Source organism: Nicotiana tabacum, chromosome 19 (assembly GCF_000715075.1).
Source record: "Nicotiana tabacum cultivar K326 chromosome 19, ASM71507v2, whole genome shotgun sequence".
In the NCBI taxonomy this organism is placed as follows: Eukaryota; Viridiplantae; Streptophyta; class Magnoliopsida; order Solanales; family Solanaceae; genus Nicotiana; species Nicotiana tabacum.
In genome coordinates, this window is record NC_134098.1 from 115,768,332 (window position 1) to 115,794,730 (window position 26,399).

The 26,399-nt window shown below is 35.6% G+C and overlaps 5 protein-coding genes across 10 annotated transcripts; 3 read left to right on the forward strand and 2 right to left on the reverse strand.

Moving 5' to 3' along the window:
* Positions 1–160: 160 nt before the first annotated feature.
* Positions 161–2,041, reverse strand: LOC107824825 (putative transcription factor At5g28040). Its single transcript, XM_016651630.2, has one exon. The coding sequence runs from the start codon at positions 1,947–1,949 to the stop codon at positions 729–731; it is 1,221 nt and encodes a 406-aa protein (XP_016507116.2). The 5' UTR covers positions 1,950–2,041; the 3' UTR covers positions 161–728.
* Positions 2,042–3,129: 1,088 nt separating this feature from the next.
* Positions 3,130–3,747, forward strand: LOC107824830 (uncharacterized). Its single transcript, XM_016651635.2, has one exon. It carries the CDS (start codon positions 3,130–3,132, stop codon positions 3,745–3,747), a length of 618 nt encoding a protein of 205 aa, XP_016507121.2.
* A 6,124-nt stretch (positions 3,748–9,871) lies between these two features.
* LOC107824828 (cysteine synthase-like) lies at positions 9,872–16,350 on the forward strand. Of its 6 annotated transcripts, none has more exons than XR_001656945.2 (13): positions 9,958–10,131; positions 11,229–11,284; positions 11,376–11,485; positions 11,615–11,672; positions 11,967–12,230; positions 12,300–12,437; positions 12,573–12,624; positions 13,188–13,267; positions 13,708–13,767; positions 13,887–13,967; positions 14,722–14,892; positions 15,012–15,137; positions 16,069–16,350. XR_001656945.2 is itself a non-coding variant. In XM_075237655.1 (12 exons), the coding sequence occupies exons 3-12, from the start codon at positions 11,246–11,248 to the stop codon at positions 14,812–14,814; spliced, it is 975 nt and encodes a 324-aa protein (XP_075093756.1). In that variant the 5' UTR covers positions 9,872–9,937; positions 10,088–10,131; positions 11,229–11,245; the 3' UTR covers positions 14,815–14,990.
* LOC107824829 (late embryogenesis abundant protein 47-like) lies at positions 15,388–17,700 on the reverse strand. The gene is made up of 3 exons (XM_016651633.2): positions 17,486–17,700; positions 16,389–16,670; positions 15,388–16,198 (listed from the first exon to the last, which is right to left on the reverse strand). Exons 1-3 carry the CDS (start codon positions 17,612–17,614, stop codon positions 15,983–15,985), a joined length of 627 nt encoding a protein of 208 aa, XP_016507119.1. The 5' UTR covers positions 17,615–17,700; the 3' UTR covers positions 15,388–15,982.
* A 3,637-nt stretch (positions 17,701–21,337) lies between these two features.
* Positions 21,338–22,694, forward strand: LOC107824833 (deoxyuridine 5'-triphosphate nucleotidohydrolase-like). Its single transcript, XM_016651638.2, has 3 exons — positions 21,338–21,614; positions 21,740–21,831; positions 22,310–22,694. The coding sequence occupies exons 1-3, from the start codon at positions 21,355–21,357 to the stop codon at positions 22,552–22,554; spliced, it is 597 nt and encodes a 198-aa protein (XP_016507124.1). The 5' UTR covers positions 21,338–21,354; the 3' UTR covers positions 22,555–22,694.
* Positions 22,695–26,399: the final 3,705 nt, after the last annotated feature.

Genomic DNA, 26,399 nt, shown 5'->3' on the forward strand with positions numbered 1-26,399 from the left:
TTGCCTACACTGAAGCGCAACTTAAGTGAGGCGAAGCCCTCCTTGAGCTTTTCTGAGCTTTAGGGCTTAAACGCGCCTTAAATAAGCCTTTGACAACACTGATTTAAATATGTTTATGCAAACCATAAATAACTATTTACACCAAACCAATAATACATGGCTTGTAACTTTGTGGCAATCATGGCAATAAATTCTGCAGAATTGAATCGGCTACTAGCTACACAGGTCCCTTGTCACAACTGAACTTAAAAGTTCTCAAACGAAGACATAAAGTTCGCTCTACTTTCTTTGAAAGTCAAAAAACAGAAAAAGGCACCTTGGTTCTTGTAAAGGCAGTGCGAATACAGACAATAGGAAAATGTAGAGAAGCAGCAGCGCAGCATTTCAATCAGAGAGATCAAGAACTGACACTAACTGAACTATCAAATTCATTTCTATATACAAAATAGACAGCATCTATTGTTGCAACAGTCTTCAAACAAGCAGAGCATATAACAGGACTGTCAACAATTAGAACTCATTATTCAACCCCCAAAAAGTTAAATACCTAAAGAGCGGCTTCACAATGTATCCAATGCTACAACTATCAGCCATTATATCATCAACAATCTCATAAAACTATCAAAGCTAGAATTATTTGAGAAATGTTTACATAAAAAAGCAACCTTTTTTTTTTTGAGATGATAACAGAATAAAAAAGCAACCTTTTTTATTATTGTCATCAGCAACTAACTTCCCATTGATCTCAGCTCCTCCAATTGTGCTTTGATCTGATCTTGAACCAGCTCTAATCTCTTCGAATACACTTCCAACTCTAACATCTGTTGCTTCCTCCATTTCTCGTCCCCCATCATTTCCATGCTCATTGCACCTCCCCCGAAACCTAATGGGATCGGACTCATCCCCATTCCTCCGAATCCTAACCCTCTGCTGGGCCCATTCAAATTCGCCACACTGTTCAACAACTCCTTGAAAATTGGTGATACACAATTCCTCACTGTTTCCTCAATCAAGCTAGGCATTGAAGCAGCCACCGTAGCTGTGGCCGTGGCTGCAACGCCAGACACGGGCTCAGCTGCCAATGGCACGGTAGTGCTGCCACCGGATGGCTGGTAAGGTTGTTGCTCGACTTTAACTGCTTCTGTAGATGCAGCTGGAGATCGCTTTCGTGATCTCGGAGTTTTAATGTCAATTCCGTTAGGGTTAGAGTTAAGGTTAAACTTAGGGCTATGATCAATGAGATCATTAGCATAAGGGTTAGGGTTAACGTGAGCATCGTCATCATCCAATCCACCGTCTTCCGGTGGGGCATAGAGAACGACAGCACCCGCAACGCCGTTAGCGCCGCCGCGGACGGCGGAGCCTACATTAGTCCAGATCTTGCGAGAGATTTCGAAAGTGGCGTGATCGTGAGCGCTCTTGAAGACGAATTCCTTACCTGATCCCATCTTGCTCATCACAGTCCTGTACTTCTTCTTCAACCGCCGGAGCTTCTCGACCAGCTGGTTCTTGTTGAAATCCAGCTGGAATTTGCTCTTGATCTGGTCGTAAAACGCAGTCGTATCGTAATGGTGCTGCGGCGTCGAGGAGTTATTCAAGCCGCGCTGCGTCGTGTAGTCGAGGAATCCTTGTAACAGCTCAATCTCGTCCTCGTCAGTCCACAGACGTTGAAACAGCTTCCGTTGAGAGTCGTCGAAAGTCGCCGATGGCTTCTTCTCTGGCAGAATAACGGGAATAGTGAAATCATCGAGACGACGTCTTTTAAGATCGGGGTAAAGGGCAAGAGAATCACTGGGGGAGACGCCAACGCCGGAGACGGCTATGGTAACCTCGCCGGCGAGGGAAGGGGAGGAAGTGGAGTCGTCATCACCGTCAACGTCGACGTCATCGTCGAGGTTGTCGTCGTTGTAGACTGGTTGATGGTGGTGGTGATCTTCTAGAGAAGCCATGGGGGAGTGGGGGTGGGGTTGGGGGGGTTAAGGTTCAGTGAGCTAAGGTTAAAAAAAAAAAGTGGTAAAGAAGGGTGCGGTGCGGGAGTGGTTAGGCCGAAAGTAAAGGGAGTCACGAGCAGGGGTAAGGGGGGAATGGTAGGGAGGGTTGGTAATTTTGAGGTTATTTCGTGTACGACTCGGGTTGGGGTTGAAATGGTTGACTAGATCGGGGTGATGTGGTGCACACGCCTGCACAAGCTGATCTCACTAACTTTAGAATGCCTTTGGATTAACTAATAACAAATAGCTCATAAGTTTAACAATGTATTTTATTGTTAGGATGATTGTTATATATCGTTTTATAATTTATCATATAATATTATATTATAGTGTATCGTTTTGATGTATATAATTTTTGGATAAATTATATTATTTTTTATCATTTTATAGTGTCATACACCAATAATATGAAGAATAAACTTGTAATATTATAAATAAAATGTAAGGTACAAGATATAATTATTATATAAAAAGGTAGGTTAAATGATAAAATATGATTATATAATAATATGGAAGGACAAGATGAGAGGAAAATAAGGTAACGACGCGACTACACCAAATCAGTAGTTTTATAAAGTGAAAATTTTCGTTGCTATGTAACGATGAATTTAACGATACAATACAATAAAATTTAAGTAACGATCAAAATAAATATTATATTTAAAGTAACAATACGATATAATACAACATATTACAATCACCCAAACAAGATTACCACTAGGAATAAGTAATAAATTATGATTTTAAATTTAATACACTAGAAAAAAGGCATTAATCGTGAAAACCTATTTATATAATTAATTGACTTATTATTACAAGTAAATGACAACTAACACGTGATATTCATAAATTATTAGTCCTATCTTGGATACATATTTTCTGACAAAAAGGGAAGAAATAAAAAATAAGTTGAGAAAATAAAGAAATAATTAGAATCAGTTCATATTTATACCTTATCCAATTCCTCAAATTTGAAAGGGCATATGCGCTTTCATGGATCCCTGTTGGTTTCTCTATATCCACATGTTCCTCCCCACAGAGCAAACACAAGACTACTGATTCACTGAAACCTTTACCAAAACATAACCATTGATTCATCCCAATATAGAACTCAAGAAGAAGAAAAGAACTTTTTTGAATGGCTTCAGCAACCACAAGAGCTTGTTTCACATTCACACCTAATTCACTCACACAACCATCATCTCCAAAACCCAAACCCCACCTCACATTCCCACCTTTTCACCTCAAATCCCACTCAATTTCCTCCTTTTACAGAAACCCAATTAGAACCCAATCATTCAGCTCACTTCCAAAGTCCATTGATGTCTCCAAAGAAGACAAACCCATCTCAGAACAACCCACTTCCGAGACACCCACTTCAGAACCCGAGCAGCAGGAGGAAGAGGAAGACAAATTTGACAAGAGGAGGCTTGAGGAGAAGTTTGCTGTGTTGAATACTGGGATTTATGAGTGTAGGTCATGTGGGTTCAAGTATAATGAAGCTGTTGGAGACCCTTCTTATCCCATTCCTCCAGGTTTGCCGTTTGATCAGCTGCCGGCGGATTGGAGGTGTCCGACTTGCGGCGCTGCGAAGAGTTTCTTTGATAACAAGAGCGTGGAGATTGCTGGTTTTGCTCAGAATCAGCAGTATGGGTTAGGTGGTAATACTCTTACCTCTGGCCAAAAGGCATTGCTTATATATGGTGGACTTTTATTGGGCTTTGTGTTCTTCTTGTCTGGTTATTTTCTTCAATAAGAGAGATTATATGAGAAAATTTTGAAATTAGTATATGCGTGCGCGTGCCTGTATAATAATTGTACATGGTTTAGAATGGAATTTCTCATTTTAACATTGGGCAGAAGTCTATATATAACATTCATTTTGAGGTGTAAGTCGGTCTGGTTGAGTTCATAATTGGCTTATTCTAGCTTGGCATAATTTCTCAACAAGGTATGGGTTCGTTCAATGGTGGTTTCTTATAATATGAATCAAAGCTCAAGCAAGGTTTAATCTAGTTAATCATGAGTACTGACCAGAATATGCCAACCTTCACGAGTGACTCGTGTATCGCTTTTTCAAGTATGATTGCTCTTGCTCATGTTGATCAAGGAAACTGAAGGAAAACTTAAGGTATTTGAACAATGGCATAGCAGTAATTGGTAAAATGTGGCTCGAACATGCTAATACAATGCACCATCTCTGTTTAAACAACATTCTTAATTTATCGTGAGCAACGGAAACTATTCTTTTCTTTTTTAGCATTGATTCGTTTGTATTGCTGTATCGTCACTGGATTTTACAATATTTTCTTTGGCAATTAGCGATCTTGTTATGTTGGTTCTCACTTGGATACCAAAATAGAAAGAGTACTAAGAATTCTATGAAGACAAGGTATTTTATTCTATCTCTACTGTTACATCTAAAACTCTTTGTGCTTTTTCTAATTTTCTTTACCATTTTCAACTTCCTTTTTTTGTGGTTGAGATGTGTGCTTGGAGCTCCACCTCTGTTTGTTTCAATTTCCAAGGGTGATCCTGAGAGAAACCATCTTTTACCTTCTCGTAAGATTTAGTGCTCAGTAAGTCTCCCACACTATTAGGAAGTAATATAGCTTGACAGAGGCAAACTCAGTTAGACTATTGCTTTGATCTCTCTATGTCATGTCATTGAAAAATGAGAAAGCTTTGTTTATGAGATCGTGTCTGTAATGTAGTTCTTCCTTGACACTGTCCATAAGCTACATTTGTTTCTCATTCCTTTTGCTTTGGTTTTCTTTGATGATGCACTGGCCAATTTGGATAAATTAGGTGCTAGGCCTTGGTGTGTTCCTCCAACATCTTCACTTCAATATTACAGTTTTTTTAACGCTTGCGCATGGTTTCTTTTGATATTCCTTGTCATTCTAATCTTGATATAGTTCCAACAGGCCTATTCTCTGACTCTCCTATAGTGTATAGTATATTCTTTCCATCTTCTTACTAGGATAGTTATTCTAACAACAAACTACCTAGCTTAGCTAGTTGGCAGCTCTGCATCGTGAACTGCATCGGAAAGGGCATCCGATCTCTCTTTTATGGGTTGTTTCCCTCGTATCTGTCCTATCCGAGTTAGCCCTCCCAAGCCGACAAAGAGGTGAATCATCTGATCTTGAAATAGGTCATCCCGGCTATCCTGATCTTTTATCTGTGCATTTCGTTGAAGAATACTGTATATTAAAAGGAAAAGCACCAAGGAGGTGCATGAGTTACATGTACAAAAAAGAAGCACCAAAAGTAAGAATGCCAAGGATTTAGAAAAGATGTACCCAAAATGAGAAACTAACTGAGTTTGATATAGTCAGCCGTGGATGGATTAGTTGTTTACCAAGTGGATGGATTCCTCTCCAATATTGCCGCTTGTTTGGTGAAAGGCAGTTCTAGGTTTGACTTCCTTAAGGATGAAGTTTATTTGTCAAGAAAAATGAAGCGAACGAAAAGGAAAGCCATTTTCTGGCGTGTGTTTGTTTGAATTGAAAGGGAAAATTTAAATTATGAAGAAAGTAGTTGGTCTGAACTTTGTTTCAAGGAAAAGTTGCAGTTTATAGACTATGTTTTTGGGGCTTTGTGATTTTATTATTTGCATTTTTGGAATAGACACTTAAACTTTACATTTCAAAAATTGGTTTAAAATACTTGACTTAACAGGATCTGTTGATTTTAACAAAACTTGGAGGATGACCAATTATCAAGATCACCAAATGGAGGATTAGCCGTGGAAAATGGCCCTTGGAATTCATCTTCATCCACCACAATTTTAATTGTCTAACAGGAAATGCAAATCCTTCAATTAATGTAACAGAAATCAAAATGCAAAAATAAATACGTTGCATATCCAGATAGTTAAAATTTTCATTCAAATAATAATATTTGTAGTTAAACATGTTAGATTTCCAGTCAGCTCTTTTATGCAAATCCTCAGGAGATGGATTTGGATTATCAGCAGCTAAATAGAAACCACTCTCTTCTACTACCCACAAACACAGACCATTTTTATAATTATGTGCACATGGAGAAGTATTATTAAATACATCGAAAAGTTGATACTTTGAACCCCAATAAAAGTGACAATAGAACTCAGTAGTACCAAAATAATTCCATTTAAATCTGAAACTAAATTCCTCATTCACATTAAGAGTACGAAGGCCAAAGTCATTTTCTCCAGACTGAATCCGATAACTCAATTTCTCAGAGTTATTTGGGAGGTTATTGCGAATGACAACAGTAAATTTGGGGCTAAGGGTAATGCCATTTATCAAGTGCATGTAGTTAAATAACAAAAACAGTATGAAAAAGAAGGATTTTGACTCAAGATGAGAACTCATTCTAAGAGTACTATAACTTGGAAATGTTATTTTATTTAATGGTTCTGAAAGACGAGTGTACAAGACTTATATATACACATAACCAATATACCAACTAAACTTCTGAGCTACCAACCTATATGTGCCCTCAACTAATTTTTTAGTTAGAATAGTGATTTACAAATAAATTACTTATATACACTGACTGTGTGGATTATATTTATAGTATCAAGTGTTTTGATTGGCCCTAAAAGGTTATTTGCTTTGTTTTGTAGGTAAATTAGCCACTATAGACAATTACCTGTTGTTGCATGTCATATTGATTTGATGGTGTAGAAAAAGCTACAAGGATTCAGCTTTTAAGGCTCCTACAACTAAATTCCTTGCATTAATAAAATTATGGGTTCCATATTTAGTAGGCGTTGAAATTTAAGTGATTTTAGCACATCATATGCACATAGACATGTGTTCTACGTTACAAATATTGGGTTTAGTTGAATCAATTGAACCCAAGCTTTATTCGCCTCCGTATTAGAATAATGATTCTAGCTATGCATCGACAAAATCAGCCAAAAGAAAGAGCAAAAACTGTCACAATTGGCAATGGTAAATTTAGGATTTTTTTTAGCCCTCAAGGATTGATGGATTGGTTGGGTTAGTGGTTTCTACGTGGGAGGGATCGATTCCCATCACCAGTAGCTTCATAAGTCAAAGCTCGTCGCACCAGACTTGTCTAATGCAGTTTATATCTCCTGTGTGATTTGCAAGTTATTGCACAATGAGCATGTTACTTAATATGAACCCGAAAAATAGCGGCTGTGAATTTCCCTCACAATATTCCAAGATAAAGAATTTAGGATTTTGAAACTCAGCCGGCCATTTATTAATCAACTCGTTGTAACATTGCAGTTACAACAGGAAAGAAAGTCAGACTCTTTCAGCAGAAAGTTTGTACGATTACCTATTTAGAGTTTCCAAGAAAGATCAAATTACGTATGATATTTTTTAAGCCAAATGATAATGATTCATATGGAATAAATATTGTAAGGATAAGGTTAATATAAAACGAAAGCCATTGAATATTGCAATTAAAGATTATGCTTTAACTGGGTTAGAGGTTTAATTCTCTACCAAATACATAAACATCTAAATTTCAACCAGTAAATGTTTTGCAATTTAATTAGGTGTTCCATACCTAAGTCCTCCATCTTTTTTTCCTTTTGAATGTTGCAAAAAATCAAACTAAGATCAATTAGAAACGAGAGTATTATACATGTAGATTCAAGAGTTAACAATTTTACCACTTAAGTAAATAAGAATAAGGGAAAATTTATCTCTTATTAGAATCACCATACCGTTTATTGAATTGTTTGTAGTTTCCTCCCCGCCATTGTATATTTTTATGATTAGTCAAAGAGGACTTAGGATTACTCTGAATAAATTACTCTTGCATAAAAAAAAAACGTTACCTCATCAATATATCAATATATCGACATTTGCACATGCATAATACGTAATTGCTTGCGTTTGCTAAATATTTTTCTGTATATTTATTTCATATGCTCGTTCTAATCTGGACCTCTTCTAAATTACTTACAAACTATAAGTCATATTAAAAGAGTATAGGAAATGAGTGTTTTTATATGAGTTTTTGGCCGAATCACAAAATTATAAACCTAACAAAAGCGAAAGCATCCACGAGGTTTTGTTTTCTTCCCCATAATCAGAAAGAACAAAATGGATTCTTAGCAGGCGTTTGGAAATAAATTCCAAGATGTTTTTTCAAATTTAAAATTTTACTAAAATTTGATTTGAAAATGGAGTTGTGTTTGGTTATAATTTTTGTAACATATTTGGATGTATTTTTTGTAAAACCATGAAGCATGATTTATACCTCACAATTTGTAAAAAATATCAAAATCACCCCGACTTGATTATCCTACTTGAAACAAACAATCAAACCTGGTGAGTGTTTTAGCTTTATGAACAATCTCTAATAGAAGTTGTAGTGGCTCATTCAGGTAGATATGTCTGCTGCTTGTGTTTTGTATCTTTTGTTATGGAAGAGGAAAGTGGGTAGTTGTAACTAGCGCTGTTCAAAATCGAACCGAAACCGTTAACCGAACCGAACCGAACCGATGGCTTATTGGTATCGGATTATCGGGGTAATGGATGGTGAACGGATTGAGATTTTATAATTAACGGCTTAACGGTTTGGGGGCGGATTACTCAATTTTCTTATCGGGTAAACCGTTAACCCGTTAATTTTTTTTATATTTATACTTTTACTCTTATATATATAAAATACTATTGAAACCCCTATGTATTTACACTTTGTATGACCAAAACAGGCTTGATGTCACTTTCTATCCGCCATAGGTACTTAAGAATGCACCACATATTAGATGGAAAAGCTGCCAAGACTTGTACTTCTTCCCTCGCAGAACAAACAGAAGAGGAATTCAAAGGAAAGGTTATCACTGAGGGGGTTGAAATATGATAATCCTTTCTCACACAATTCTTTGTCATGCAACTTAGCAAGTGTGGCCATTATATGTTCTAATACCTTTTGTTAGATGAACAGGAGGATGATTGATAAGTTTTGTTGAATTGATCAGCGATCATATTGTAGTGCAATGAACTAGAAGTACTTGAATGGATTGTCTGGTTTTATGCCTTTTTTTAAAATATGCTTTTCTGGAAGAACGAATGTTTGATTGGTTACTGAACTTGGTTAATACATGTATGAGTAGTCCTGAAGATTCTTCAATTCAAAAATACCGTTTGGTTAGATCTTAGATGGTATTAAAAATTGGGTATTGATTTGAAATTATTTGGTATTGATTGAATGATTATTCAAAAAATTACTATTTGGTTTAGCCGATAAGCCGCCCGATAACTGTTAATCCGATACCAATCTGCCTGTTGTCTTATTGGATGGCTAGCGAATTACTATATTTATAATCCGATAACCGTTAAGCCGAACCGTTAAACATAATTATCCGCCCGATAAGCACCCCTAGTTATAACTTGTAGGTGCTACCTAGATTTAAAAATTGATTGGGGTTCTTTTATAAATTAAAAAAATATAGGGTAAATTTGTAAAAATTAAAAATACCAAATTTCCAATTTTCCATTGAAAAACAAGTCCTGGGCAATTTTTCAAATTCGAAAATGCATTTTCAACTTGGATTTGAAAAATTATAAAATTTTCATAACCAAACATTGTTTTTGATTTTTTTTTTTTTTTAAAAAAAAAATTCTTATGTCCAAACGGGTTAGATTATTCTAACTACTACTACTACTAGTAATAAAAATAACAATAGTAATAATAATAATGAAAAAGGTTACACAATTATAAGAACATGAAAATGAAAAGTTATTTCTTAATCCATTTTTAAATAAAAGCTAAACAAATTATTTTTTTCACTACGATTTCCTAGGGATTAAATGTTTGAAAAGTCTAATTCTACTTTTTTTTTTCATAAAACAAGTGTATTTATTCTGATACAAAGTTTGTTGTTTGTTACCGGCTATTTTAATTTATGATATGATGTTAGTCAAAGAGGACTCATTCAATTGAAAATTGAATAAACTATATAATGAGTGAGCGCTCTCCACTTTAATATAAGAGTATATTTTGGACAACTTGCACATCACATAATAATGTGTATTAATGTATTAATACACCCATTTTGATCTTTTGTTCATATGTGTTTTTGATACTGTGTTGTTGTTGTTGTTGTGTTTTTGCAGAATCACAAGATAAGGAAGCTAGCTAACTTCAAAGCATCCACTAGGTAATGTTTTTTTCTCCCCATAACCACAACTTAAAGAACCAAATTGTGTTCTTGAATTATTTCGTAACTTTCTAAATTTCTTAACTAGTTGAATTCTTCAGAAAAGGCCCTGCTTGAGTGGTTTATGTAAGTGGGTGTCTGCTAATTCATCCCATTCCAAGTTATAGAAGCAATTACTAATAAATACCTGTTTCTTTAAAGCTCACTATGTAGTCGATCACCTAATCAAACAATGTGCTGAAATTTTTGCTGTAACTTAAATTACTTTGGGGGTTTCATTTTTGGTAGTTCTCAGCTCCTAATGTAATTTATCTTAATTTTATGCTATTTCTTGTGGAAAATATCTGGGGTTCCTTCTCAGTTTCATGCTACCTTAGTTGCACTTGATGTAAATTTTATGTTAGCTGATATTCAGTATCACGTTTTGTTCATAATATTCATTTGTTATTACCAGTCTTGAGAAGTTTATAGTTTTCATTTCAATTAAGGGAACAAACTATGTCCTTCATTGTAATTGGTTGTACTCTATTCTGATATCTCATTTGGTCTCCACAGAAGTCAATTCATGGCATTTGATTTCGAGTAAACATTTGTAGTTCCAGATAATCGTGTCCGTTTTATTGGTAAAGCTTAGTAGTTCCTTACTCCCACCTTCATTTTCCTCTATCTTGAGAGACTAATAAAATCTGTGTGGGAAACAAATCTAGCTGGCTTTGTTTTGCTGATTACGTCCTATTTCAGTTGATTCATTTCTTCTTTTTCTTTTTCCTTCTTGTTCTCCTCTTTAAGATACCTGATCAGATTCTTCATTTGTGTTGGCTAATATCATATTTTTCTTCTAACTTCTTCAACCTATTCCAACTTTAGTGTAACTTGTGAAGTCGATGATTTTGTTGTGGTTTCACTTCCAAGAGAGTGTCAAAGATCAAATAGGTTTTTTATTTGTATGGTTGTTATATATAACACATTCCTTATTTGGCTCATCATATGTTGTGGTTTCACTTCCTTGAGAGCGTAGTTGGTTAAGTAGGTTCTCTTCTTCCTATCCTTAACTATGTGTAGCTCTTACATTAGCTAGCTCTTTTTTCTTGTTGCAGCAACTCAGCAAGAAACTATGGAAGAGAAGAGTGATATTGCAAAGGATGTCACAGAGGTAGTTCTCTTTCTGAGATCTTTCTTGATACTCTTTACATCTTTTTTTAGCATCAAATCATCTCATTTTGTTGTTTTCACAATGTTACTAGCTTATCGGGAACACCCCTATGGTATATCTCAACAAAATCGTTGAAGGTTGCGCTGCCCAAATTGCAGCCAAGTTGGAGTCAATGGAACCATGCTCAAGTGTCAAAGACAGGTGTTTATCTTTCAATCTCCTGATCCAGTTTCTTCTTGGGAATTTCTTTCTTCCTGTTTCTAGTGTGAATCGTTCTTATCTAAATCTGAAAATTTTACAGAATTTTTCACCTTAGTTACTAATATGTAGGATGGCATACAGTATGATCAAAGATGCAGAAGATAAGGGCCTGATTACTCCTGGAAAGGTTAGTGAAATTCGTGTGAGAATACTTATTAGGAGGAAAAAGTAACAGCTTGAAGAGATGCTATATGATTCTCAAATACTTCTTCACAAAATCTGATGTGATGATTAAAATAGGCTCAACATAAATTTTCATGTATGTCCATTTCTCTTGATATACCAGGTTATTCAAATTCTGTCTTAAGAGAGATGGAACTTTTACTTTTAGTTCTCTGTGCTCTTAATGATTATTTGCCTGAAAGGCTGAACTGAAATGATTTCCTTGTTTTTTCAAATGTCGAAATAATGGCGGCTGAAGACAGTCCTCCTTGAGGTGACCAGTGGTAATACCGGCATTGGTCTTGCATTTATTGCAGCAGCTCGTGGCTACAAGCTCGTGACAGTGATGCCAGCATCATACAGTCTTGAGAGAAGGATTGTTCTTAAAGCTTTGGGTTCTGAGTTATACATCACAGATCCAGCCAAAGGTATAGATGGTGTGCTTCAGAAGGCTGAAGAAATACTAGATAGGACGCCAAACTGTCATTTCTTTCGTCAGTTTGAGAACCCTGCCAATCCAAAGGTATCTCCTTTACAGATAACTTGTTCATTTGTCATAGAAATGCCATGCTTATCAAGTATCAATTTGCAGATCCATTATGAAACAACTGGACCAGAAATATGGAAGTGCACAGGAGGGAAAATTGATATTTTTATTGCCGGGATTGGAACTGGAGGCACAGTGACGGGAGCTGGAAGGTTCCTTAAGGAGAAGAATCCAGAAATAAAGGTTAGATTATTTGTGAGTGGAATGATGGAAAAAGACGTGGGTATCAAGAGGGTTGACAAGAGGGAAGAAAAGCGGTAATGTTCTTTTTCCTTTTTGTCTTGATTTCTAATTATTTTTGTCTTGTGTACAAACCAGGTATATGGTATGGAACCAGCCGAAAATGCAATTCTGAATGGAGGACAAAAAGGTCAGTCAATTTTTTTCCCCATACTAGTTGTCTCGTCAAATTGATTGGAGCTGTGCTATCATTTTCATAATTGCAGTACTAGTTGGAGGAATTGGGCACAGACTCTTATGGTTATTTTTAAAAGATGCATCTTTCTGTGAACATGAAACACAAGCACATCTCATGATAAAGCAGTACCTATCATATTTGTATTATTTTACTTAAGTAAACCACACCAACTCATTCAAGTTATCACCCTCTTATATTTTAGCATCCAGGTATCTCCCACATGCATTGTATTGTGGCACTAAATGGACTATTCCTCTGCTTAATAAAGCTATTCTGCTAAAGACTAAGTACTGCATTTTTTCATCCAAACTTTTCTGCTGCGAAAAGTTTCCTTCTTTCTTTGTCTTCTCAGAATATCCAGCTAAATATAGAACATAATATGTCATTACATTAGTCCTATACATTGAATAAACTGTTTTGCCAGCTCATGTCGTACACATTGTTTTCATCACTACTCCTATGAATTATTATTTATCATAGACTGATATGTTTAATTAAATGTATTACCGTTAAAGGGCCACATAAAATCCAAGGAATTGGTGCTGGTTTTGTCCCAGTCGTTCTCGATCTCAGCATCCTGGATGAAGTTCTTCAAGTAAGGCAGTAAACCATATAAATAGCAGCCAGATTTTTTAAACATTTAAATTTCTGCTCAATGTGTACAAGATTATTCTATCAAGCCTATGTATCTTACAGATAACTCTCTAATCAGATGATGAATCTGCTATGATCTGACTGACAATATCAATTTGGTTAACATAAAACTAATGCATTTACGACTCACATAAACATAGATATAAAGTATGGGAACATAGACCAGATATATATGTAGGACAAAGTTAGATATGTCATTTATTGACAGTCTTGTTTGAATTTATAGAATATTTCCTTAGTTTTCAATGCAAAAAGTTTCCAGCTAACTCTATCTCTGAAACATATCCATTCTCTATTCAACGTAAATTCGTTTGGCTTCCACTGGGGTTACTTGCTATATTTCCTGGTATGATGACAGCTACTGCTTTTACTTGTGTTCAGGTATCTAGTGATGAAGCTATTGAAATGACAAAGCTTCTTGCATTGAAAGAAGGTTTGCTGGTAAGTTCACCAGTCCACAAAGATCCTTCCGAGTCCACACATTTTCCTCTGTTTCATTTGCAATGTGCATTCTGATATAATCACAACTATACTTCATTTTGCTCCTGGAATATTTTCAGGTAGGAATATCGTCGGGGGCTGCAGCTGCTGCAGCGATAAAAGTAGCAAAAAAGCCAGAAAATGCTGGGAAACTCATTGCGGTAAGTTGGATCTATTTCAGTAAGCTGATAGCACTCTTTCTGTGTTTCCTTGAAACTTTTCACTGTCTAATTATTCATTTAATGAGATGAATGTGTATTCGTTGGTTCTGTTTTCTTTTCTTTTCCTTTTTCCCCCTCTTTCCTACACAGTTAGTCATTGATGTACTGTTCTACTCTAAGCAGGAGTATTTTACTTTGTACTCCCTCTGGTTCATTCCATATGCGACGTAGTACTCGGCATGAAGGTTAATGCTGGAATTTTCTAGTAATTGTTCCACTACCGGTAATTAAAAAAAAGAGAGTAACTTGTACCTGTTGGATAGGAGTATGATCTTCAGCGAACACAAGGAAAAATCTATTTTAGGTGAATTAGAATGCTTGAAAATTGAAATAGACACCTCTTATAGCAGAAAGAAGCAGCTGAATATTTTAACGCAAAGATGATGATAAAGAAATGATAGGAAGTCATATTGTGTGCTTTGAAACATGATTGCAGTAAACATTTACTAGATAAGAATGGGTAAGTATTATTTTTTACTGTCATACGAATCTCTGCTTAAGCATTATTCAGGCTCTTCTTATATATGATGGAATTTTTGGTATCCACATCCTAGTTTGCAAAACAAAGGCCAACCGGTGATACTAACTTGATCTGACTTCAAAGTCCTGTATATGACATGTGCCGGCAGAAGCATGGAAACACATCATACAGAGGTGCTTGCAGCTAAGCATTGTATTGTAATTCTCTATGCAGGTTATCTTCCCTAGTTTTGGGGAACGTTATCTCTCCACCGTGCTGTTTGATTCTATTCGAGAAGAGGTGGCTAACATGACTTTTGAACAATAGTATGCTTCTTTGGACTGAGTGATAGGGTATTGAAGGAAGTTATGTGTTGTAACTTGAGGTTAAATAGAAAATACAACTGTAAGTGTTTCCTCCTAAATAGGTGAACTATTGTTCACAAATACAAATGTTCTCATCATTTGTAAGGTATAAAGAACAATTATCTCTTTGCCTGCGGATATCAACCTCTCTTATTCTAGTGTTCTGCAGTTGTTTGTTATGACTTATGAGTTCCTTGGTTGGCTCTCGTCTCTGCGAGCTCAGCGGCAGCTTGTTGGGCTGGGCAGCCAGCTTGAGTCTGTTCCTGATGCTGGACTTCACCAATGGTAATCACTGCTTCTTCAGCCTAAGATTTTGCTCGTCTCCTTTGTAATTTACACAAGAATTAGCTTTTAACCTCTCTTTTTTCTTGGTGACAACTCCTCCCAAATTAGCTTAACCTTTCTTTTTTCCTTTCAGTTACAAACCCCGCTAAAACTATTTGACTTTAGTTTTTAAAATTCTACCAGCTTCAATTTACAAATTGTATAACAGAACATAAATTTGCAACATTGCTTATTGGAACAATGTAATAGATTAAGCAGGGACACAATAATTTCTTTCAACCGTTGTGCAACACTTGTCACAAATAAAAGAAAGAAAGAAAGAAAGAGTTGCTACTTTAATAACAAATGAAACACTTTTCAGATTGTAAGGGAAAGTGAAGCTTTCCAGCAAACTGTGTGGAACTAGATAATTACTTCTGTACAGTGTAAAGCATGCATTTATGACTGTAATGGAAAAACATCGCTAACTCCTAGGACGTGCAGAAGAGTCGGGCGAAAAAGTTACATGCTCTTCAAAAAAAAAAAAAACTTCAAACACTCTTCAACCCTTGCACAGAGGAAAGGGAAGAGAAACTGACTAGACAGATTCTCCAAGTATTATTCACTACAATATTACAATCCTATAGCTAAGCCTCAGTTAGGGCTTGTAACAGTTCCTTGACCAAAAAGGCAGGAGAAAACATCAAGTGGGGTTATGCTTTTAAAAGAGAAAAGAAAATGGGGTTATGCTTTTAAAAGAGAAAAGAAAAGAAAGATTTAAAGTATGGAAAGAAGACAACGGAGAAAATGTCAAAATGGAGAAGAAAATTGCAGGATTAGATATTACAGTAGTTTACTCGGTCGTTCTAGTTCAATTTTTGTTTGAGACTGTTGCTGTTTTGATTATTGTTGGTGCTGGTTGTGGTGTGACTTTGGTTGAGCCTTGCTGCAGCAGCAATAGAAGCAGCCACACCACCAGGACGAGTGCACAAGTTTGGATCATTCCTCAGTTCTGCACCTATCACTCCCTCAGCATCTTTTCGTGTCACTGGCTTATCTGCTGGTAATTTTGTACTCGCGTCCTGCCAAATATAAATCAGGAGATTAGTAACCTGAAAAATAAGGCAGTTTACGATAACATAGAAGTTCTTTACATTGTCTTATATAATGTTGACAACTCACAAGTAAAAACAATTCCAAATGAAAACAACTATGGAAGACAATTTGAAAGGAATTTAACTTATATATGCTGACAGTTTAAAGAATTTTTACCGCGAGTATTTCAGCCAGTTTTGTTTTCTCTTCCTCTTTGGTAACACGAGCATTGCGAGTAGCTGCTGATTGAGCTGCAGCAGCAACTCCACCAGGGATAATGTTGGTACGTCCGGTGGCTCTCACTTCTGCGGCCTGTATCGCCGCCGCGTCGCTGTAATCCACCGGCCTGTTTCCGGCGGTGAGAGCAGTGGCTTCAAGGGCTTCACCTATGGTAATGTTTGTTTTTCCTGATGATACTGATTCTGAGCTAAGTGGAGCCTTTTTGTCTTGCCCAAGTACCTTTAAAAGTCACATTACAACAAAAAAAAAAGTAAGAAAAATATTGATTTAGTGTCACGCTTTACAATGCTTAATTATACCTGGATTTCCCAAATCAAAATTAAGATGATAGATCATATACCGAACAAAAAAAAGAAAAATATTGATTTAGTGTCTCTACACTAACTTGCATAATTATTGAAATATTACTTTCAAACGCCCCTTGCATTGATGACTTTTTGATGAAAACCATTCAAAAGACCAGGAAAAATAAATCATCACTATCAACATCAATTTAATCACTAGCAGAGGCGAGACTAATTTTTCAACCTTCGAGTTCTGAATTTTAGAACGACAATTTCAAGTACAAATAATTGGATTTTAAATTTAATGTGTCTACATATTTGATGAATATATTAACACAAATATATCATTTGAGCAAAAGTTACTAGGTTCAGCGGCACTCGCATTTGGGCTTCTACCTCTGCCACATCACTAGCATGTAAAACATCGATGTGTGTGTATACGCACATGCTCAAAAGAAAATGGTATACAACAACAGCAAAATCAGTGTAATCTCATAAAGTGGAGTCTGGGGAGGGTAGTGTGTATAGAAATCTTATCCCGATTCTGATAAACCTTCGACTCAAGGAGAAATGAAAAAGAAGCCGAAACAACAAAACAGTAACAACAACGAGAGAAAATGAATAAAATAACCGAGACATAAAATGGTATCTATGATCAAATATCCGTTCACCATTCAAAAAGATTAAATGAAGTATAGGAGAAAAAGTATAAAAAAGAAAAGGAGAAAAACATATACTGTAGTTTAGAACCTGTCCACCAATTGACTCAGCAACAGCTTTCTTCCGAGCAAGCGCTCCTTGAAAATTTACCACAAGATCCTCATGTTTGACGGTTTCTTTCTCGGCTTCATCTGGCTTCCTTGGCTGTTCTTGGCTCATTTTCTATTAATGATCTTGATTCAAGAATTAATTATGTAGATATATTTTGATTTAACACCTTTTGTATGTAAATGGTGTTATCGTTTAGTAGTAGAAGAGAAGGAAGTCGGGTTGATATAGCGTAAAGTACGCATGGAAAAGATAGTTTCTATGCATAAGAAGCGTCGACAAAAAAGGGGAAGTGTAAAAGGTAAACACGTGGTAGGTGATTTTGTGTAATATGGATTAATATTGTTAGGACAGAAAAAGAGCTATTTTGGTGGAGATGGGAGGCCCTAAACTTATTTGAAAAAACTTTTTGTGACTTTTTCTTTTGGATGTGCTTGTATCTTTAGTTTGGATCAAGAATTTGAAGGGGAAATGTTGTTTATGTTTACTAGTCATTTTACATGCGATCGAAAATTATAGCTACTTGATACAACTTTAGTGTTTTAAGAAATTACAATCAGTTATAATTTTAAAAAATGGCCATACAAAATTGATAGAATGAGATAATATGAAGTATTTTTTTTTTAGAAACAACCGAAAAATGGATTGAGTTAAATTTGTACGTAGTTCTAAGGGTATGTGGTATAAACACAAATCGTAAGAATGAATATAAATATCAAGTGTTGGCTATAGAGAATGAAAAATAAGCAAGGTTGGGAAGAAGATGATTTATAGATTAAGCAAGATGAATCTATTTATGAAGCTAAAAAGGATAACTCTTCAATATATGAGTGTATGATATCTCAGTTACAATGTATGCAAAAACTTGGTTCTTACAGAAAGAATAACCATCCCATTTATAGTGGAGGGATCCTACTTTATATATAATTAAAAATAGATACTGGGAGACCCATGATAAATCAACTTTTCCATAATTCCTGGCAGGATTCTTTCCTTTAGTAGGATTGCAACGGCTCTTGTCTATGAGCTCGATATTGACTCGAGCTCTCGATAGAGGTGGGCATCGGTCGGTTCGGTTAGGTTTTGTAGAATTTCGGTTCGGTTAATTCGGTTTTCGGTTTGTGATTTTAATAACCAAAACCGAACCATAATAACTTCGGTTCAGTTTATTCATGTTCGGTTCGGTTTAATCGGTTCGGTTTTCGGTTTCAAGCCATGGCAAAAATTTTACTCCCTCTGTTTCAATTTATGTGAATTCATTTGAGTGGGTACAGAGTTTAAGAAAAGAGAAAAGACTTTTGAACTTGTGGTGTAAAATGAGGCACATATATTTTGTGTGGATATAAATCATTGAATAAAGGTAAGTTGTTCCAAATAAGGAAAGAGGTCATTCTTTTTGGTACGGACTAAAAAGGAAATAGGTTCACATAAATTGAAACGGAGGGAGTATTTTATTTTTAACGACAAGCGTTTATCATCATAGTTGTTTCGATATATTCAATACGACAAGTTTCAAAAGTTTTAGAATCACACAAATATTATAGTAATATATTTAAGACTACAAATTTAAAAAATATTCATGTATTTCTTAAATTTCATGATTAATCAAACATAATTATATAAAATAAAACGAACTCAGTACTTTGCTGCAACAAGAAAACTAGATTTTGAGCGAAAAACACAGCATGCACACTAACATAGGATCTCCTGCTTTGAGTGAATCTAAATGTGCTTATCCAAAGCTAATTTAGAACCCAAAAAAAAAAACAAATCAAAATTTAATGATGCAAATGAAGAATAAAGTGCAAGATTTCATAAAGCAGCCAATGATTTCATAAAGCATCATTCAGTATGGAAAGCTTCAAAAGGTAGCTAAAGAAAATATCTCTCGGGACGGGACAGAGCTAGCTAGCTAGGTGTTCATAAATATTATACAAGGCATACTTTATTTTCACTTATCACTTCAAAACTTCCAAAATAAAAATAAAAAATGAAACAGTAAATTATATACTAATACTATCTACAGTTATCTGAGATGTTAGTTAATTAATCTTTTTACCCGTCTTCTAAAGTTTATTTCTCTTTCAAAGATAATGAGCCACTTTAAATCTCTAACTACTACTAATACGATTATTTTAAGAAATTGAATATTTTCTTTGGTAAAAAAAAGAAGAAAAGACTAGTTAAGCTAAAATCAATGGAAGCGGTCTCCTGTTTTACAGCACCATATTATCAAGGATTCACATTTCCTAAAATGTGTCAACATAATAGCCGATCCTTATATTGATTCGGGGTTAGTGTTAGTCGGTCTCTACTTTATAAGCTCGATAACTTCACTTTGCATCATAATTCGATTTGGATTCGAGCTCGATAATGATATCGAGCTCTACATCGATCGGTCCCTCGGGCTCAAAACTTGGTGACCTGGCTTCGGACCTCAACCTGATACTATGAAGACGCTTCTCCGATCCAATGCATTACCATTTAAACCAGTTCGTACGAAGGACTAACCGGTTTTTACCGTATACAATTACCATTAACTCCAAAATATTAAAAATAAAGAGCACCCTCCTTCTGTGTGCAAAAGAAAGGCTTCCAACAAATACTGGTATCTAATTACAAAGTAGCTGTTGCACTAATCTTCTACATCTATTGGCTCTTTTCGAGTTCCTAGTAATATCTAATCTTTCTGCAATCTCCTTTCTAATCTGTAGTGCTACCTCCTCTTTATGTACATTTATGCCTCTAAACAATTTTCAGTTTCTAGCTCGCCAAGTGTGATATATTAAAGCTCCATATATTGCAGTTATCAGCTCCTTCATATACTTCTTCCATTAATGCTTTCTTTGTATGCTTTCCAAAACTTGTGTGATATCTCCTGCTGGTAATTTGATGTCTGTCCATTGATTTGCTTCATGTCTTATTGCCTTAAACCAGTTGCAAGCTTCAAACAGATGAGCATTTGTTTCTGTTGCTTGATCGTCGCATAAACAACACCTGACATCAGTTGCTTGTATTTGAAGTTTGAGGAGTCTTTCTTTAGTGAGTAACCTTCCTTGCATTGCCAGCCAGAGTATAATTCTCTGCTTTGGCATATCTAAAGAGGTCCATATTAAATCTTCAAGACTTGGTTTGGCATCTAAGAGTGCAAGATAACTACTAGTAATGAAATAGTCACCTTTCACGGTAACTGTATACTTATCCTGTGTGTACCATCCCTGCATTTGAACTTTGAGACTATTAATTTTCTTCCAATACCAGCTACAGTCCTCACATATATACCATGCACTCATTTAACCCACAGTGATTCTTTACACACGAGCAGCTGCCATAGCAACTTCCCTACTGAAGCTATGTTCCAGCTACCTTTAATATTCAGACCCCCTAACTTCTTAGGATAACAGACTCTTTACCCAAGCTACCAATGGTATTTTCTTCTTCTCCTCAGAACTTCCCCACATATAGTCCCTACAAATCTTGTCCACCTCCTCAAGACTCTGAGGAAGGATGAAGTATTATTTTCTTGTACATATATTATTAATTTTCTCGTCCATACGAATATTCTGTTTCTTTTTATCCTTTTGTGAATTAAATTCTATAATTTAATGGTATAAAAAAATAATGTAATCAAGTTACTTATGAGACAATTATAAATAAATTTCTAGAAAATTATTAATTACAGACCTAGCAAAAATAATACTAACATATTATAACATGCTACGTAGTACATTGCATTCACAATATAAAAAAGTCACACTTATCACCATTTAGAATTTAACTTTTTTTTCTTTTTATTAATCGATACACACATAAGTATTAGGTTCAGTTTGCCCTCAATTCCGTGTGTCAGAATGGCGGGAACTTTTGGCGCTATTCCACATTTCCTGGTCAGTTATAAACCTCTACATCAGCCTTCTTCCGCAATCTTGAAACCCTTCTCCATCTCCAAATTAAACCACGGTTACAATTTCTTCTCTCGAGCTTTTCCATTTCCACATCTAAACATGGCTGCAAATGGCATCAATTCCTTCTTCCGCGTCAAAAGGCTCTCTGATAATGCTGTCTTGCCCTCCAGAGGCTCCCCTCTCTCTGCTGGCTACGATCTCTCAAGGTTTCCCCCCTTTTTCTTTTTCTTGAATTTTATGAACCGATCTCACGAATCTAAATCTTTCCTCAATTTGGTGTGTAATCAATTTTGGGAATCTGTAACTTTTTCCCTCCCTACTTCTGGTGCAGTGCGGCGGAGACAAAAGTGCCAGCCAGGGGAAAGGCTCTAGTACCCACAGATCTTAGTATTGCCGTTCCTCAAGGAACCTATGCCCGTATAGGTATATTCTTTTTTTCCCCCACTTCCTCATACCAAACACACTTAAATAGAAAATGGAAAAGACGATTGATACAAGTTTCAAAAGAGGATTCTACTTTAGATATGCACCTTAAAAAGTTTACCATTTTGCTAAATGAATAAATAAATATATTAGCTGGTAGATAGTTATTTTTAAGTTATATACGACCATTAGTGTAGGAATTTTTACACTACTAGGTCATTTTTACTTCTTGTATATAGTAACTTGTTTTATTTTTAAAAGTATAAATAAATCCTACAAGGAGCTTACTTGTAGATATCATTTTGGGTTCAGGTTGTATTTATCATTCTTGAATAAATGAATGCGAAGGGTAAAGTGATTTAGTTTGATAATCCATAAGTTGTAATAAGTTAATAAGCTAGGCTGGATATTTTGAAATTTCATGCTAAATTTTCTAGAGGATTAGGAGCTTATTAGTTTGTGATTTTTTCTTTTATAGCTCCAAGATCAGGATTGGCATGGAAACATTCAATAGATGTTGGGGCAGGTGTGATTGATGCAGACTATAGGGGAGCAGTTGGTGTTATTCTTTTCAACCATTGTGATGTTGATTTTGAAGTGAAAATTGGTGACAGAATTGCTCAATTGATCATAGAGAAAATCATAGTGCCAGATGTCGAGGAGGTTGATGATCTAGACTCGACAGTTAGGGGCTCTGGAGGCTTTGGATCAACCGGAGTTTGAAATCTTTGGCTTGAATTAGAATCATAGTGGTTACTATATTTACCAGTTACTATTGATGTGCAAATATTTGTAGGTTAGTACATTTGGTTATGTTTTTAGAGATTGGAGCATTTTGGAAAGTGCAGGATGAGTTAAGTCTTTATGCTTCGTCAAGGTTGAGTTGTCTGTTTTTATGTGATATTTTCTTAATTCATGATGCAAGTTAAGGTTTCTTGTTGCACGTATATATGTGACCGGTCGATGAAGAGATTAAAAATCAATACTTGTCTTAAGACATCGAATGACCAGTAAATTGTTCCAATTCTAGGTAGGATATATCGAATTTAAAGAAAATGGAAGTACAACAACAAGGTGATTCCAGTACACAACGACTAGTGTTATAGCTATAAATAAGAGATTTTGTAGATATAGCATGACCGAGTATCAAATCAATTCAATTCATTTCATCTTATTTACAACTTCCCTTTAAATTTAAACTATACGGGATCTTCTTCTTTTTTGTTGTTCAATTAGTAGTGTAAGCATTTAAATTTTATCGGGTTTAAATCCATAAAATAATTTGGACCATATTAAACTCAAGATACTAAGTTCAAATAAATATTGTGGCTAGTAAATTGGGTTAATTATTTAAAGAGTTATTAACTGAAATAGCAACCCATATAAGATTAAAACTTTAAGTAGTCGTATTTTCCTTTTATTACCTTTTTTAACCCTACTCTCACTTTCCCCAGTAAACATAATCGCTCCTCACATCTCTCCTTTCTCTCTCTCGGCATCGTCCCCCTATTCTCTCTTCTTCACAATTTTGCTGGCCTTCTTTTTTTCTTTCTCTTTCTTCTCTCTTCCTTCCTCAAACCCACTAATTTTTTCCATCCTTTCTCTCGCCTCAAACCTAATTGGGCAGTTTTTTTGGGCGGTGGATCTAGAATATTTTTCTCTTTTCTCGTCCTAGTGGTGCTTGTGAGTAAGAATTTTTGTATAGCAATTATTTATACATTGTATAATAGTAAAATAAACACTGTGTAACAGTGAAATTAACATTGTATAACAATGATGTACTTATGTATATACTTTATATAACATGTGTATAATGTATAATTAATATATATTCAGTGCATAATTTAGGAATATACACGAAGTATGCAATAAGCATACAATGATTACATAGTTTATACATTGGTGGCTAATGGGGGTGGAAAAGATAAAGAAGAAGATAATGGTATTTAAGAGTTGCAATTGGTATATTTGTTCTTCCTTCCTCCTTCTGATGATAATCAGTATTTTCTAATTTTGTTGGTTGTTGATGGAGATTCTCTTTCAGTAATTATTATTGAATGTAGATCGAAATATTTTTTGGGCAAAGAAGGACAAGATTATGATAATTTTCTGATGGATATTTGCAGAAGATAAGGCAACGTATAAAAGGAAGGGTTTTTTATTTTTTATTTATTTTAGTTGATAGAAGAGGGTATCAACGGATTGGCTATTTTTTGTTGATGAAAGTTTACGGCTAAATAGGGAAAAAGGAGACAGCTGGATGGCTATTTATATTTTTTTTTCTTATTTAAATTTAATATATATGTATTGAGCTAGTCCATCTAATTGGACTACAAATTAAATGATAAACCACTTCATTAGCCCAAGGTCCAAATGGCTATTAGCCCATCTTAAAGCAGGCTCATGCCACATGTCAAGTGATGTGGCGATCCAAGACAAATAAATGAGCCAACAAAATCATGCCACGTGTCAAATGATGTGGCAATCCAAATCAAATAAATGAGCCAATGAAATCGTGCCACATGTCAAGAAGGGTGACAATCCAAGCCAAATCAACAACCAATAGAGTTGTGCCAAGCGTCAAGATGGTATTGGTCAGTTCAAACGGACCAATCAAATCGCAAAGTCACACCACTCCCTACAACTATAAATAGAGGTTTTCATAAAGCTAGAAGACACCAGAAGTGATAACAAGAAACTAGCGGAGAGCTCGTGGATCAAACACCACAGATTTCTCTACAAGCTACAAATTCAAGTTCAAGTTCAAGATCAAGAACGAAGCCAAATCAAATACCAAGGCGTTCAAGATCAAACTACTTATTTGTGATCAAATCCAAACTCAAGCTCAAGAAAGAGATTCAAGACCAAGCTTTACAAGCCCTCGAATCAAAATTAAAATCAAGCTTATCAAGATAGTTTACATTCTTGAAGAATCAGAGAAATACCATAGATATTGTAACACTCATCATTTACTGAAATCACTACATTTGTTGCGCAATTTTCCAGTCTTGATTATTTATTTTTCTCGAGGAGCGAAAATTTGTAGTTATAAATTTCTGGCATGCCCAGTGGGACCATCTCTACCTCTCATCTCTTCAATTATCAAATTTCAAGAACACAGAAATTGCTCCTAAGAAGATCAACTTCAAACTCACTACTGCTAAGGCTACGGATTTCAAGTTTTCATCTGATGTGGAAAACTTGTTGGATGCTACTATGGAAAGCGTAGGACCTGTCACTAGGAACAAGGAAAACTTGCTCGGACAACAAGCATTTCAAATGCCGTCTGCATCAGTTCCTATCTTTGATTTTCGATCCTCAAATGGGGTAAGATCATTTCCAACTGAATTGGAAGAAGGAGCGAACATTGCTGAAATCGTTGAGAAGATATTGGCTCTACTTAGCCTATCTAGATCTAAGAATCTCATCACACAGGATGATGATGATGATATCTTGATCACTGGATCTGCTCCAAGCACTCCACGTGAGTTGTTCCACTCAAAGTATGGTATAAGAGAAAATCCATGCTTTGCTCCACCATCCACGACAGTTATCCAAGCAATGGTGACTAACACTTCAACTGTTGAAGTACAACTCGCAAATTTAACAAAGGCAATTGAGGGGTTGACGAAGCATATGCAAGATCAAGATAATCAAATTGGCAAGCTGACAGATAGAGTTGAAAGCATGATGGAGGGAGATTTAAGTCATGCACCTGGAAAGCTCCCTATGATGCAAGATAAAGGAGACTCATCTGCAAGGCAGACAACGGCTCCTAAAGAATTTCAGATTTCATTTGACGAGGTTATTCCCATTAACCAATTGAAAAACTTCATCATGGGAACCATAAAAGATAAGTACGATGTTGCTGCCAAGTCTTCTCTCGCATATGCGAAGACATACACTGTGAGAATTGATAGTTTGAAGATGCTTGTAGGTTATCAACCCCCAAAATTTCAACAATTTGATGGAAAAGGATATCCAAAGCAACACATTGCACACTTCGTCGAAACTTGTAATAATGTTGGAACCTATAGAGATTATCTTGTCAAGCAATTTGTCGTTTCCTTAAAAGGAAATGCTTTTGATTGGTACACTGATCTCAAGGCTGGTTTCATCGATAGATGGGTGCAACTTGAACATGAATTTCTCAATCGCTTCTATAGCACAAGGCGCATTATAAGTATGGTTGAACTCACAAACACGTGTCAATAGAAGGATGAACCAGTCGTTGATTTCAGCAATCGATGGAGGAATGCAAGCCTCAACTGCAAAGACAGACTTAGTGAAGCTTATGGAATAGAAATGTGTATCCAAGGAATGCATTGGGGACTCTGCTACATCCTACAGGGTATCAAGCCTAAGTCGTTTGAAGAATTGGCTACACGTGCTCATGATATGTAGTTAAGCATGTCTTCAAGTAGAAATCAAGGGCCACATGTTTATGAACCTCGTAAAGTGAAGGATAAACAAGAAATAAAGAAAGGAGGCAAGTTCGTGCCGAATTCTGAGAACAAGGAATCAATGAATGTTAACGCCTCGCCATTAAAGATCACTACAAAAGTGAG

What these genes read in the sequence shown, in the direction of transcription:
- LOC107824828 (XM_075237655.1), top strand. Translation starts at nt 11,246, where the DNA reads ATGGAAGAGAAGAGTGATATTGCAAAGGATGTCACAGAG. An exon ending in TGCTCAAGTGTCAAAGACAG is followed by an intron (nt 11,486 to 11,614) that starts GTGTTTATCTTT and finishes ACTAATATGTAG; the next exon opens with GATGGCATACAGTATGATCA. An exon ending in TCTGAATGGAGGACAAAAAG is followed by an intron (nt 12,625 to 13,187) that starts GTCAGTCAATTT and finishes TTACCGTTAAAG; the next exon opens with GGCCACATAAAATCCAAGGA.
- LOC107824833 (XM_016651638.2), top strand. Translation starts at nt 21,355, where the DNA reads ATGGCGGGAACTTTTGGCGCTATTCCACATTTCCTGGTCAGTTATAAA. An exon ending in GCTGGCTACGATCTCTCAAG is followed by an intron (nt 21,615 to 21,739) that starts GTTTCCCCCCTT and finishes CTTCTGGTGCAG; the next exon opens with TGCGGCGGAGACAAAAGTGC. An exon ending in AGGAACCTATGCCCGTATAG is followed by an intron (nt 21,832 to 22,309) that starts GTATATTCTTTT and finishes TTTCTTTTATAG; the next exon opens with CTCCAAGATCAGGATTGGCA.
- LOC107824825 (XM_016651630.2), bottom strand. Translation starts at nt 1,949, where the DNA reads ATGGCTTCTCTAGAAGATCACCACCACCATCAACCAGTCTACAACGAC.
- LOC107824829 (XM_016651633.2), bottom strand. Translation starts at nt 17,614, where the DNA reads ATGAGCCAAGAACAGCCAAGGAAGCCAGATGAAGCCGAGAAAGAAACC. An exon ending in CTGAGTCAATTGGTGGACAG is followed by an intron (nt 16,671 to 17,485) that starts GTTCTAAACTAC and finishes TGACTTTTAAAG; the next exon opens with GTACTTGGGCAAGACAAAAA. An exon ending in AACTGGCTGAAATACTCGCG is followed by an intron (nt 16,199 to 16,388) that starts GTAAAAATTCTT and finishes TATATTTGGCAG; the next exon opens with GACGCGAGTACAAAATTACC.
- LOC107824830 (XM_016651635.2), top strand. Translation starts at nt 3,130, where the DNA reads ATGGCTTCAGCAACCACAAGAGCTTGTTTCACATTCACACCTAATTCA.